General features: G+C 35.3%; 1 protein-coding gene across 4 annotated transcripts in view; it reads right to left on the bottom strand.

Moving 5' to 3' along the window:
- The window catches only part of HDAC9 (histone deacetylase 9), a gene marked incomplete at both ends in the record, with an annotated part of 409,639 nt that overhangs the window by 211,947 nt on the left and 183,056 nt on the right, over positions 1-14,636 (bottom strand). For all 4 annotated transcript variants that reach the window (XM_084230504.1, XM_084230512.1, XM_084230510.1 and 1 more), the window contains one exon: positions 14,496-14,545. In XM_084230504.1, the coding sequence (XP_084086630.1) occupies positions 14,496-14,545 (50 nt within the window). The remainder of the gene's footprint in view (positions 1-14,495; positions 14,546-14,636) is intronic.

Below are 14,636 nucleotides of genomic sequence, written 5' to 3'. Positions count from 1 at the left end.
CTCTCTTAATATTTTCCTACTGCCTCCTCATTTAATCTGATGTACAACCTGTGTAAAGGGTATATCGGAATGTACTAATACATTTATTCATTAGAGAGAGCATGCTTTGATCCTTGTTTTGATCAAGACATCATAATAAAATTAACTCTGATGCAGTTGGTGTGTGGAATAAGATTCTCTCTAATTCATTCCATGGTGGTTTGGTTGAAAGGCAGAAAACTTTCAGTGTTCTAGTTAGAGTTGAAATGCAGTATACAGTTGCATACCTTTTTACCCCAAATTAATGATGTCTGAGTACAAAGATTTAATACTTTCTAGATATTTCAATTAAAAAGAATGCTCTTGGCAAAACGAACAATTGAGATGTGTTATGGCTAGGGTTATTCTCATTTGAGAAAAGAGTGCTCACAATTACATGAGGAAATTATGGAGAGCTGTTTGTGCACAGTATTGTAGTTAAGAGCTTGGAAATGAAAGGATCTCTAATTCACAACCTACTAATTGTGTCACTTAAACAAATTACACCCCTCTCTAAGTCCCAATTTCTTTATATGAAGAAGGAAAAGCCTGAGTTTCACCTTAAGCAATATGACTCCTGGGATTGTTGTTGGGACTAAATGAGAAGATGTAGGTTATCATTGGAAGCTGCATGTTCAATCTCTGATATGAGGCTGAGATTTTCTTTTTTTTTTTCTTTTTTAAAAAAAGATTTATTTATTTATTTATTTATTTATTTATTTATTTATTTATTTATACAAGAGCTGGGTACAGTCAGAAGCGCAGGAGGGTGAGAGAATTCACCAGAGCCAGAGCGGGGAACAGAACAGGCAGACTGACGAAGTACACTGCTGAGGGGAGCAGCAAGCGGCAGGAGAGGTCTGCGCGCCATGTGGGACCCTCGCCGGCGGCCAGGGATTGAACCATCGAACCGGCACTGCAGAGGCTGCAGGCAGCTGGGCAGCTTCGCAGTCCAGCGCTCAACCACTGCGCCACCAGGGGAGGCCAGAGACTGAGGTTTTCTATGAAAATCAACAAGGTATGTTTTAAAGAGTACTCGATGGCTCTGCTTAGGCTACAGCATCTCACCTGCTCCTCTATTTATTTATTTAAAAAGATTTGTTTATTTATTTATTTATTTTATTATACAAGCATTGGGTACAGTCAGAAGCGCGGGAAAGTGAGAGAATTCACCAGAGCCAGAGTGGGGAGCAGAGCAGGCAGAAGGACTGAAGTACACTGTTGAGGGGAGCAGCGGGTGCCAGGAGAGGTCTGCGCGCCATGTGGGACCCTCCTCTGGTGGTCGGGGAGCAGCCGGGGATCAAACTGGTGCTGCAGAGGCTGCAGGCAGCTTTGCAACCCAGCGCTCAACCGCTGCACCACCGGGGAGGCCCTGCCCCTCTTTTTAACAGATAATCTTATCATTAAAATTAATCCTCTGGGAATCAACAGTATCAAAGGATAATTCTTTTATTTGAATGATTAGTCTTAAATAACTTAGTCAATTTTAATTGATTTATTCTGTTCAATATCAAAAATTGATGGCTAATAGTAAGAAATAGCTCTGGAATTCATACCCTAAAGTTTGTGTTCCTTGGAATGTATACTTGAAACACACAATGGGCCATAGAGAAATTATGAGAAGTCACGATCCTTTGGAACATGCACTTAGCTACTGCAATCACAGACAGTTACTCACAACTTGGCAGCTCAGATATAAATCAAAAGGACCAACCAGAGACAACTGAGACCACGATGCAACACTGTTATTCAAGAAGCCACTAAAACGTGCCCATAAGTGGCACTGGAAAATGTCATGCAAGTATCAGGGCCTATTCATTGTATTTGAAAACAGGCAGGTGTTAAGAGTACTGTATCTAATTTGCAGCTGCACAATTTATATAGGAAACTATGTTCAAAATAATGTCCTGAGGGTACTTTGGAATCCCAAAGTACTTAATACTGCTAGGCTCTGGGGGTTAACCAGAACCTGCTATTGAGTCCAAGATCTTTGAGTGTTTAACTCTGTCCTTATCCTCAGCCTCCTCCAGGCTGAAGTAAGAACATAAGGGAGACTTCAGCATCATTGGGTATGCCTGTAAATTCAGTTTTCCCTTATCCTATTGTTTATACCCTCACACCGGAAGTCTGAAAGGAGACCAGGCACTCTGTGTTCTGGACAGAATAACCCTACATTTTCATGGGCACAAGTGCAGACAGGAACCCAGAATCCTGACAACCTCTTGGTCTCCCATTAACTTTCACTATTTCCTCATCACCCTACTTTGGACCTTCAGTATGAATCTTTATATTCCTTGTATCCCTCTTTAAGTAAGTCACCACAAGAAGCCAGGACTCCAAAGTCATCTCTCACCCATGAATTATAATCTCCAAAAGGCAACACTTTTCATTAATCACCAATTCTGTCCTTCCTATACCACCTAACTCCATATCCACTTTCTTGCTTTCTTTTCTCCACAAAATTCATCACTATATACATGCATTTAAACTAATGTCTGTTTATCTATTTCCTCCACTGATTTTGTTTGTTTTGTTTTGTTCAGTACTGTATCTGTAGTTCCTGGCATACAATAAGAATTCATTATTTGTTCTAAAAAATGATTAAATGAATGAATAAATTCTATCCCAAGCTGTGGGAATCACTGGAATTTATGAGTATAATTAAGACCAAAGGCACAGAGACTAGTCCATGCCAATTAGTATTGGGTGTTTGACTTCTTCATACTTCTTATTAACAGAATAACAGAATAGTGGGCTGAAGCTGGATACTGCACTTCCTAGTTCTCACAATTCTTTGCTGTCTCTGACAAAGAAAGCTAAGTTAGGAAGACTACCTCATAGAAACACTTCATTAGCAAAATGATCTTGGATCTCACTCAACTAAGAGTAGTGATAATCTGATTACCTTCAATCCATATCTCCATGAATTCCCAGGTCTTTCTCACTAAAGTTGATGACTAGAAATAGAGGAAGATTATCATGTAATATACATGATAAGCATAACAAGAAGTAAAAATGGAAATTGAAAAGGAGAAAATATAAAAGTGTAAAAGGAAAGCATAGAACTAGAGGTTATTGCTTCATTATTCAGCACATACTACATGTTTATTTAATGAATGAATGAATGGATGGATGTTGAAATGTATGAAGAAGAAGCAACAGGTTAAAGGCGATCTCTTTAGTAACTAAGAATGTTACCACTTGCAAGCCTTTGCTTTTTAACTTCTTTTGAGTGATCACACTTCAAAATAGTATGGGATCATTTTGAGAATTCTCTTCACAGATAGTCATAGAGGTTATATACCTGTGCATATAAGAGATATTGGAGAACATACATATCATTTTGTTTTTTTTGTTTAGATTGTAATATAATAAGTGCTAGGTAGCTAGCATCCTTAAATGTGTTAGTCTTATTAGATTTCATAAAAATGATTTGATTTACACAATTTTTTAAGATAAGTGAGTTAATAGTCTTTCAAGTCCTTTATTTAACTTATTTTATATCTAAAATTAAGACATTGCACAATAATAACAATGCCATTGGCCTAGGAATCAAGTGTTATGGGTTCCACTCAAGGGTTTGGAATGATTAAGTCTTAGGGACTCTGCTCTGAGCTGTCTGCTAAGGCTCAAAAATACTGTAAACAAATTTATTATAGGTTTAGATTTCAAAGAAATGCAATGTATTTTTTTAAAGTAGATATAGTGCTTTTACTTTTACTTTTTTTTCAAATAGGTCTCAAAGACAAATCTAATAATGAAATGACAATATTATGGAATGAATGAACATTAGTTTATTATAGAGATGAATGTTAGGATCTGGAAATACCTAGGATAGTAATAAGACAAAAGGAAAATAACTTTTTTTTTTTCACATAAAAGATGAGTAGCTTGGATTTAGCTACACAACATAGAAGCTGTCCCAAGATTCCTTTTTTTTCTAGATAATTCCATTTTTTTATCAATTCTAAATTTTTATTTGAATTAAGTAAGACCTTATGTTTTCTTGACAAGAAGAAGAGGTATTCTGTAGGTAACTGCATATTTGAATTTATTCAAGCATGTTTGAACTAACCAGAGTTTTTATTTCTTAGAACAATGACTTTATATGTTAGCTAGAAGCTTAAATTTATCAAATCCATTTACTTTCAGCACTAGAATCTAAGGCACAATTTCATTTCTTTGAATATTTGTAATCCAGATACACAGGCAAGTGAAGAAAATTATAGAACAGAGTAAAATGGTAGAATAAGAAATTCTAGAAATGCATATGTTCTTTCTTGTTATTGACTTTGGTTAAAATATTTTTTTTTAATATATGTGGTTCTGAGAAAGTAAAAAACAGATGTAGAGCTTTGATGATAGCATTTTCAGTATTTCATTTTGCCAACAGAATTTTAATAACATTTTATATTAATGCTAACTTTAAGAAAATGAAAATGAAATTTCAAAAATGTATCCCATTGTGCTTAGGGACATGTCAAAGTAATTCAAAGAATTTAATGATAGATGGGATGTAACAGCTAAGTGAATTAAAGAGGAAGTTAAAGTTTTCATTACTAATTTTCCTCTTCACTTCAATGGACAGCAATGGCCTCAATTATTTTATACAATTTTTGTGTTTTTCTGTTAATTATGTAGTAAACACAGAGATGTGTGTGTGTATTTATCTATGTGCATAAATACTCCCCTGCAACTATTATTGAGTATATGCAATTAGCATAATCTAAGCCGTACTGGAAACTTCCCTTGTTATTGAGAAGAAATTCCCTGGCTTGTGCAATATGCTTGTACTATGTTTTCCAAGTCTGGGGCAACATGATCTTTTTGTGGAATCCACGGCATGATACAAAATTTTCAAACAATTTCACTAAGACAGCTTATCAGTTTTACTTTTTCCGGGTGCCGTGGGGTATTCCTGATAGTATCATGTGCATCAAGTATAAAGCTAATGAAAATCTAAATACAATTAGGAAGGGAAGATGGGGAAAAGAGAGGCTCCAAATCAGGGTGGATCCTTTTCTTGTGCTGGAGGGAAGCGGACTGTGATGCATCTCTGATAGCAGCAATGGAGGAAATGAAACACTGATTACAAGCCAGGTTTGAGCCGAACATTAATATAAGGGAAATTAACATTATCCTGATTACTTCATGTAAGAAACAGATGCCACCCCCTCCTCTTTCTGTGGCTGTAACAAAAGGCATTGTGCCTGCTCAGGATAATTGGGTGGGGATAATATACACACACACACAAACACACACACACACATATTCATCTTATGATGAATGGAAGGAGTTCCCAAATTAATATCAAAATTTCAGGAACACTCAAATTTTGGCATAAACATTAGATTTTGTTTTATTTATTTATTTTTCTTTTGAGGAAAAGAATTCCTTTGTAATCAGCAACAGCTTGATGCAATCGTCAAAAATACAGTGTATTATGGCCTAAGTAGTTATTCCACCCCTCCCATTCATACCTCCCCACCCCACACACAAACTCCTATAAACATTTTCATTCTTAATAGTTCTTGAAGATTCAGCTTATGACTGCCTGAGTAAACCCTAAACCCCTCGCCTTTCTTTTCTATTTTGGAAATCCCTCTTCTATGCTGTCATAGTTCAACAGTTCGATAAATAGGCTATGAGCAAGTGAAAAAAAATTGGTCTTATCTCATTAGTCTAAATCTTTTATTACTGTATCTACCTAATCATTGGCAACAATCTTTTTTTTTCCTGCCCTTCATGACTCATATGAGAGTATATGTTATGCCTTCTGAAGTGCTGATTTTGTTGAAAAGATCATTCTAAGTAGCAGGAGAAAACTGTATTAACCAAGCCTTTTGTTATTTTTAATTTAAATATATATCCATAGATTTGGTCATAAAAATAAATCATTCCCTGATACATACATTAAGAAAGTCAGAGTTGTTCTTTGAAAGGATTGCCAATGGATTTTTTTCTTTTTTTTACTGTTATTGAGGAGAATAATTGTGGAAGACCAATGTGGTGTAATAAATGGGAAAATAATATGGAAGCATAAATGTAGTATAAAATAACAGAATTTTCTTCTGAATACATATGTGTATATATATGTAATATTTATTATGTATGTAACATTTATATATCAGAGAAGAGTTCTTACATTTAAAATATGACAAAATGAAAGAAAATTTAAGTTATTTCATCCAAACCTGCCTCCTGAAAAGTGAGTATAGTCAGTATATAACAGAAATGTCTGCTGAAAACCACAGAGCAATTGAAATGAGCCTTAAATTACCTCCCCATAATCACCTAATTCTTCTCCCCATTTCCCCCTCCCCAAATCACAAAAAAGACACCCCTAGCCCTCAATGTGTCAGATCTAGGTGAAATCAAATAGAAATCAAATAGGACAGAGTAAAAGTTATTTTTCAAAGCTGGCTTCATGTTCACAGATTGACTAAGTTGCTGCTGGAAAAGGTTCCTTGATTAAACCTTATGGCGTCTCAATTTTGGCACATCTTTGACCAGTTAGGCAGGCCCAGACTCTACCCATGCTCTGCAATTCCTCATTCCTCCTAGGGAATCATTTTGCTTCTTCCATAGCTCCTCCTCCTCCAATCAAGGGTCTGACACTGCCCATTGACCACACTTATTTTTCTGCCTTTTGGCACTAGGAGCTTGTCTATTGTAGGATAAAAGTGGAATTCTCTGCTGTCTGCAGGGCTTTCCCCAGGGACCAGAGCATGAAACCCAAACTTATATATAAAATCATATCCTGTTTGCAAACATCATATTCCCTTTGCTTCTCACTAATATGGTCCTGTAAACCCAGCACAGCTTGAGAGTCCATTTCTCATCTAAACAAATGCCATAAGCCCCTTTATACTTTTACAACCATGTCAAAAAATAATATTGCCTGCCAATAGTGATGTGATTGGAGTTGCCTCCTCCGAGCCATAAAAGAAGTACAGAGTCTGTTATCAATTTCTCTAAGTGTATCAGGGGAATTATGGGTCGGTTCAGTTCCAAGTTATAAATGACAACTCAAAAGCCGCAGAAGCGTTTGAAGCTGGGAGCTGATGACGACATTATCATAAAAGCCTGCTCGTCCTTGCTTTTGTGGGTTTTTTTGTGGCCTATCAAGTGAAGAGGGAAAAATAAGGCTGAGAAATGATTTCAAGATTTCTTCACACAGTAACAGGTCAGATGGCCAGGAAAATGATCACTATTTTTAGTGATATACCCTGAGGAGAGAGCACTAAAATGGCCCCACACTGGCTTTTGTTTCCAAAGTTCCTTAATTATCTATTTCACTATAGATTGACCAAGTTTTGGGATTTGGCAAAATGTTCTTTTCAATCCATGCATTTTCTTGCAGTGCAATCACATAGTAATCAGATATGAATCAAGCCATAGTAACTAAACAGTGAAAACCAAACAAAAAGGAATTTGAAAACCTTGAGGTTGTTACTCAAAATGCAGTTCTAGAGAGTATTCTTTAAAGCACCTTAAATGCATGCACCTATTCATCTATTTGATCTGCACTGTCAAATTATCACAAGCAATATTAGGGGAAAAGTTAATAAGAAGTAGGGATTGTGTTTGCATACTGTCCCAGGTAGTCTACTCAAAAGCCATTAAACCATTAGCATTCAATAGGAGCACATTAAGGGTAACTACTAAGAAGGAATATATTCTAGGTAACAGGACTTTCACAATTGGGAAACATTTAAGTATTTTAGAATTTAAGCCTATCAGTCCATCTTATATTATTTGAAACAGAAGAATATGTTAAGAGAAAAGCAATTTCAATGGTTTCCAAGTTCTCTAGGGTGCCCCAGAGTTGCTGAGATTGGTGAGCTCAAGTTCATACTAGATATTTGGTGTATACTTCATATGCCTAAGACTATTCTGCAGGTAAGCATTTAGACTGATACAAATCCAGATGTCTCTGAGTTTCTCTTAAGGACTTGTCTCAGAACCAAAGATCTTAGGGGGCAAGAGGTGCCTCAACATCTAACGAACTAACTTGGTTCCTGAAAAAATGAAACAGATATACTCAAACTAGTTCTCTAAAACATAACAAGTTTTCATGAGCAAGTTAATGCACACGTGCGCACACACACTCAAACTCACCTAGCTCTACATAAGCACCACTAGAATATCTCTGATAAAGACATACCTCCTTCAACCTTCTCCAGCATTGATAGAGTCAAACTAACCCAAAATTCTGATTAATACTGCTCGCCCAAGCTAAATTTGCCCAGCATCACTGCTGCCACCATCCAGATTAGTTCAGTATTTGGGGATATTACTAAGAGTTTATGTGCTTTATGTTCCACACACAGTTCCAGAAGCAGCAGTAATTATTTATTCCCTGCGTACTTCTAAGTGTTTGCCAGAGCAGTTAAGACTAAAGAGTAAGTTACCTATGGGTTTAGAGCTGTTAAGTAGAGATTCTTCGTATTCAAGGGATAGTGAGTTATAGGCACAGCCTAGGTCAGAATTGGGAGGGAGAGTATAAGAAACCCCTCATTTCATAAGGGTTATGAACTAAATGTACTTATAAATTAGTTGGGGGTAGGAGGGCTGAAGACCACCACTCATCAGCTTTTACTTCTCTCCCATCACTATCCACACTAAGTAGTCATTAGTTTGGTTTCATTCTTTGCTTATTTTCAGGTAACAAGACAATCCCTTAAAATGGAAACCTGGTATATTAGAAAATGAGTGTAACAGTCAATGAAAATCTGTTTAAATGCCTGTTTTCTGAAATGATTTTGCCAGTTACTAGCATCACAAGATGTTTCTCAAAAATAAGCAGAGGAGACTCCACCCACATGGCAGAGATGAGGGAGGCTCTGATAAGCCTCTCTGCTAAATATAGCTGGGGAAAAAAAAACTCTAAATTTTGCTCATAGGAAATTTCACTTGTTCACCACTGGTGATGGAGGATTAAACCATGGACATTTTACTGCCTGTGTGGGTAGAGCAGTAAGAGGCTAAGGGAGTTGTAAGGGAGGATAAAGCCAGGGAAGTTGCCTTAAGAGTCAGTTGAACAAACTGGGGACGAGACCATGCATGAGGAATTTTTTCAGTGAGGAGGGAGTGTAGACCTACATACATGGGCTGAGTATGTTAGCTCAGTTGCCAGATTTGACTACTGGCAGTGCAAGTGGCAGAGGTCCTTCTCCACTCCCTGCTGGAAGACCTACAGTTTATCCTTTCAAAGAACCAGTTCTTGGTTTCATTGATCTTTCATATCATATTTTAAGTTTATATTCCATTTAGTTCCATTCTCATTTTTATTATTTTATTTCTGCTACTGGTTATATGGTTTTGTTTGTTCTCTTTCTAGTTCCTTCAGATATAAAGTTAGATTGTTTATTTGAGATTTTTCTTCTTTACTAATGTGGGCTTGTATTGCTGTGTACTTCCTTTTATACACTCTTAACAAGGAATTGTAGAGCAAGGAGCTGGGGCCCTGGATTTTGGATTCAGTGAAGCAGTAAACAGTGATTACTCTGGAGAACAAGGGAAGAAGAGGTAGTGAAAAACTCTTTGCCTGAGGTAATGCTCCTTCTCTATCAAGAAAAAGACAAGATTTTTGGGCTTAGGCATACCCCCACCTCACATGCCCACCAAGTTAAATAAAGAAGATAAAAAATTAAAGCAATAGCACCCTAATCAGAAAAAAAAAAAGCAAATAAGGCAACACACATGACCAGGAAACCAGGAGCATCTGAAAACAAAATGGAATAGTTGAAACAGAAGAATATTTGATTTTTTCAGCCAAAAAGGGCAAATAGAGACAAAAATAGGTATTATATAATGCTCAAGGGAAAAATTAATCAAGAAGACATAACTATCATCAGTATTTATGCACCAAACTCTGGTGCACCTGAATGTATAAAGCAACTATAAATAGACCAAAATCAATACACTGATAACAACACAGTAATAGGGGACCTCAGCACAGCACTTACATCAATGGATAGATCATCCAGACAGAAGTAAACAAGGAAATAATGGTCTTAAATGAAGCATTAGGTCAGATGGACTTAATGTACATTTACAGAACTTACCATCCCAAAATAAATGAATACATGGTATTCTCAAGTGCACCTGGAACATTCTCAAGGATAGATCACATGCTGGGACACAAAACATATCTCAGAAAATATATGAAAATTGATATTACATCAAGTCATCTTTTCTGATCAAAATGGTATAAAAGTAGAAATCAACCACAAAAAGGAACCTGGGAAAAAAACAAATGTGGAGACAAAACAAAATGGTTTTTAATAGCACCTAGATCAAAGGAGAAAGAATTATCTGGAGACAATGGAAAATGAAGAGATATCAAAGCCTATAGGATGAACTAGGAGTGCATAAAAGGAAGTACACAGCAATACAAACCCACATTAATAAATAAGAAAAATATCAAATAAACAATATAACTTTAAATCTGAAGAAAGAAAAAAAACATATCAGTAGCAGAAAGAAAGTAATAAAAGTGAGTATGGAAATAAATGGAATATAAACCAAAAAAAAATGATCCAAAAGATCAATGAAAGCAAGAACTGGTTCTTTTAAGGAGCAAACAAAATCAACAATGCCTTAACGAGGCTTACTAGGAAAAGATGAGAGAAAACCCAAACAGAAAGTGTCATAAATGAAGAGGTGGAATTACAACAGATACTGTAGAAATAAAGAGCATCATAAGAGACTACTACAAATGTTCAAATGCAAGTAAACTGGACAAACACAGGGGAACTGGACAAATTTTACAATTATACAAACTTCCAAGCCTGAACCAGGAAAAAACACCCTCTGAACAGACCAATCAGAAGCACAGAAATAGAAAGAATAAAAATCTTCTAAGAATAAAGTCCAGCATCAGCTGACTTCATTATCTGATTCCATCAAAACTTCAGCAATATATTAAGACACTCATTCATCATTACCAAGTAAGATTCATTCCAGGGATGCTATGTTGGTTTATTATATACAAATCAATTAATGTCACTCACCACATTAACAAAAAGAGAGATGAAAATCACATGATCCTTTAAATACACACTAAAAAGCATTATAAGGTTCAATGTATTTATGATAAAAACTCAGCAAAAATGGGGACAAAGGAACATATCTCAATGTAATAAAAGCCATACATGATATAAACCCATAGCCAACATCATACTTAACGGTAAAAAACTAAAGGCATTTCCCCTAAGATCAGAAAAAGACAGGGATGTCTTTTCAAATAGTATTAGAACACTACTTTTCAAATAGTATTAGAAGATCTGACTAGAGCAAACAGGCAAGAAGAAGGGATCCAATGGAAAGAAATAAAACTACCAGTATTTATAGATGACATGATAATATACATAGAAAATCCAAAAGACTATAATAATGCTGGAAATAAGTAGAGTATCAGGAGACAAAATAAATATAAAATATCTGTTGTGTTTCTATTTGAAAACAATTTATTGTAAGAAAGAGAAATTAAGAAAATGATCCCATTTACAATTCCACAAAAAAGGATGAAATATCAGGCAGTAAAGTTAACAAAGGAGGTGAAGGACCTATATACAGACCAGAAGACACTGTCAAAGGAAACAAAAGAACACACACACACACGAATGAAAAATATTACATGTTCATGGATTAAAAAGAATAAACATTGGTAAAATGGCTATATTACCTAAAAGAATTTACAAATTCAACACAGTACTTATTAAAAGCCATTGATGATTTTAAAGGAAATAAAATGAACATACAATTTGTATGGAACCACAAAAGACCCTGAATAGCCACAGCAATACTGAGAGATAAGAAGAAAAATGGATGTATCACATTCCCTGACTCCGTAACTATACTCACAGTGACAGTAATGAAAACAGTATGGTACTGGAACAGAACCAGAAACACAGATGAATGGAACTGAGATCCCAGAAATAACCACACAAATATGTACAGGTATTCACTGGCAACAGAAATATATCCATGCAATGGAGAAAGGAATGTCTCTTTAACAAATGGTATTGGGAAACTTCAACAGTCACATGCAAAAGAAAGAAATTAGGTCATTACTTAACTCTATATACAAAAAATAAATAAAAATAGATCAATATAAAATCTGAAACCATAAGACACACAAAGGAAAACACAGATACACTCCTGGGACATCAACCACAGAAATGTATTTGGAGACTCAATGCCAAGATCAAGAGAAACAAAAGCAAAAATAAACCAATGGGACAATATCAAACTAGAAGAGCTTTTATATGATGAAAGAAACCACCACAAAAACAGAAATGCAACCTATGAGCTGGAGACAATATTTATATATAACATATCCAACAAGGGGTTAATTTCCAAACTACATAAAAAATTCAACAACAAACAATGAACAATACCATTAAAATTGGACAAAAGCTCTAAATAGTCCCCAAGAAGAGATACAGATGACTTACAAGCATATAAAAAATGCTCAATATCACTTAACCACAATGAGTTATACCTCATGCTTGTGAGAATGATCCATATCAAAAAGATTGGAAACAACAAATACTTATCCATTGTTGGCAGGAATGTAAATTGGTGTACCCTCTGTGAAAAATGGTATGGAGAGTTCTCAAAAAATAAAATGTAAATACTACATGATCCAGCAATACCTTTGCTAGGTATTTATCCAAGAATATGAAAACACTAATAAGAAAGATTTATGCACCATCATATTCATGGCAGTAATATTCACAACAGTCACGTCATAGATACAAACTAAATGTCCATGGACAGATGATTGGGTAAAGAAATTATGGTATATACGCTCAATGGAATATTATTCAGGTATTAAAAAAGATGAAATAGTGCTTTTGGAAAAAAGCAGATAGAACTTGAGGTGATTATGTTAAGTGAAATCCAGAAAATGAAAGACAGTTAGGAAATGGTTTCACTAATTGAAAGAACATAAGTAACCACAACAAACAAACTGACAAAGCGCAAATAAACCACAGATTCTGTGAAAAATACACTATCGGAGAGGAAGAGGGTGAAAGAGAAGATGCAATGGAGGTGACACTGGAGCTTTAAAAAATGTGAGTAAGACACATGTTCTTATGGACATGTGAAGTTGTACTCCCCAAGGTATGTAGCTATGTAAATATTTAGCAAATCAATGAAATTTGAGATTTTTTTTTTTAAGAGCAAGAATTACTGTGGAGTCATACTTATTCTGTTCTAAGGGTCATAGAGTAAAACTCCCTTGTGAGTTTCCACAAAGGGCAACACACTACACAGGTCTTCAGGGGCTACAGCTGGTCTGTTGAAGAAGACAGCTGTGGAGGGACTCAAATTGTTCTTTTGGAATTTCTCCACATGGAAATACATCTCAATCTCATACTTCACCCTTTCTATGTGACTTCAGGAAAATAATTTCACTTCTCTATTCTGTCAGTTTCTCATTGCAAAATGATTTTAACAATTATGGCTAATTCATAAAGTTGTTATCAACCTTGGATGTATGTTATGTTAGTAAACTGCAAAGAACTACTAAATATTGGTTGTACCGGCTAGTCTTATTTTTAGAGAGGGCAGAATTACATTTGAAGGACTAGAAAGATTAACCTGCGTAAAATGATAGAATTAGCTGAAAATATATGGGATTTCTAAGTATACAATTTAGTTATAGTAAAATATTGCCTAAAACATGATAGGACTGGTTTTGTTTTTTCCTTTCAATATCAAAAAACTTAATTGACTTAAATTCCTTAGTTCTTAGGAACATGATCTAGAATTATGTTGTCCTAACATGACTTAGCACTTAGTTCTACTAGTTTGTTACTAGTAAGGGTTAACTTTAAATAGATGGCAGGTTAGAGGGTATATTCTAATCATCCCCAAAAAGTAGACATTTTTCTTCATAGGTCATTGGATTCAAACAAATTTGTCCTTGAAATATGGTATAAATATCCTGGGACAAAAGGTTTTGTTAATTATCGAAGACAAAAATGGCCTCAAGTGGTTCTCAAACAAAATCTTCCACAATGCTAAGGGTTTTTGTGAAGTTTATGCCATTTTCATCAGAAATATAATGTATGTGCATACTCCGTAAGACTCAACTGAAAACAATTCTGCTGCAAAACTGTTAAATCCTCTCATATTACCTTTCCTCCAGTTAAGTAAGAGTCTAGCATTGCTGACTTCATGAACACATGATCTGTACAGTCCACACATGACTTTTCAGTTGGAAAGGGTCAAATTGTTGTTGTCACCCTCTTGAAATTTTTATCATATTTTGAACAGGGGATCTGTATTTTCACTTGACATTGAGCCCCGTAAATTTTGTAACCAGTCTTAGCCTACTACAATTTTTACTGAAAAACAGCCTTAACTGAATAGATCAATAAACAACTGAATAGATCAATAAAAGGTGATATTTTTAGTCTTTGAAGTAATTTAAAAACAGTGAACAAGCTTATACTTACCCCAAGTCCACCACAAGGTAATGAAGAAAAAAACTTTTGAGAAGCATCACCTATACAATAAAGGACATGAAAAAATATATAAATTGGGAGTATAATTATAACTTTTAAAATGTTGGTCACATGGTATCTGTCATTTGACTT

Source organism: Talpa europaea, assembly GCF_964194135.1.
Source record: "Talpa europaea genome assembly, chromosome: 3".
Taxonomy (NCBI): domain Eukaryota; kingdom Metazoa; phylum Chordata; class Mammalia; order Eulipotyphla; family Talpidae; genus Talpa; species Talpa europaea.
This window is presented reverse-complemented; position numbering and strand designations above follow the sequence as displayed.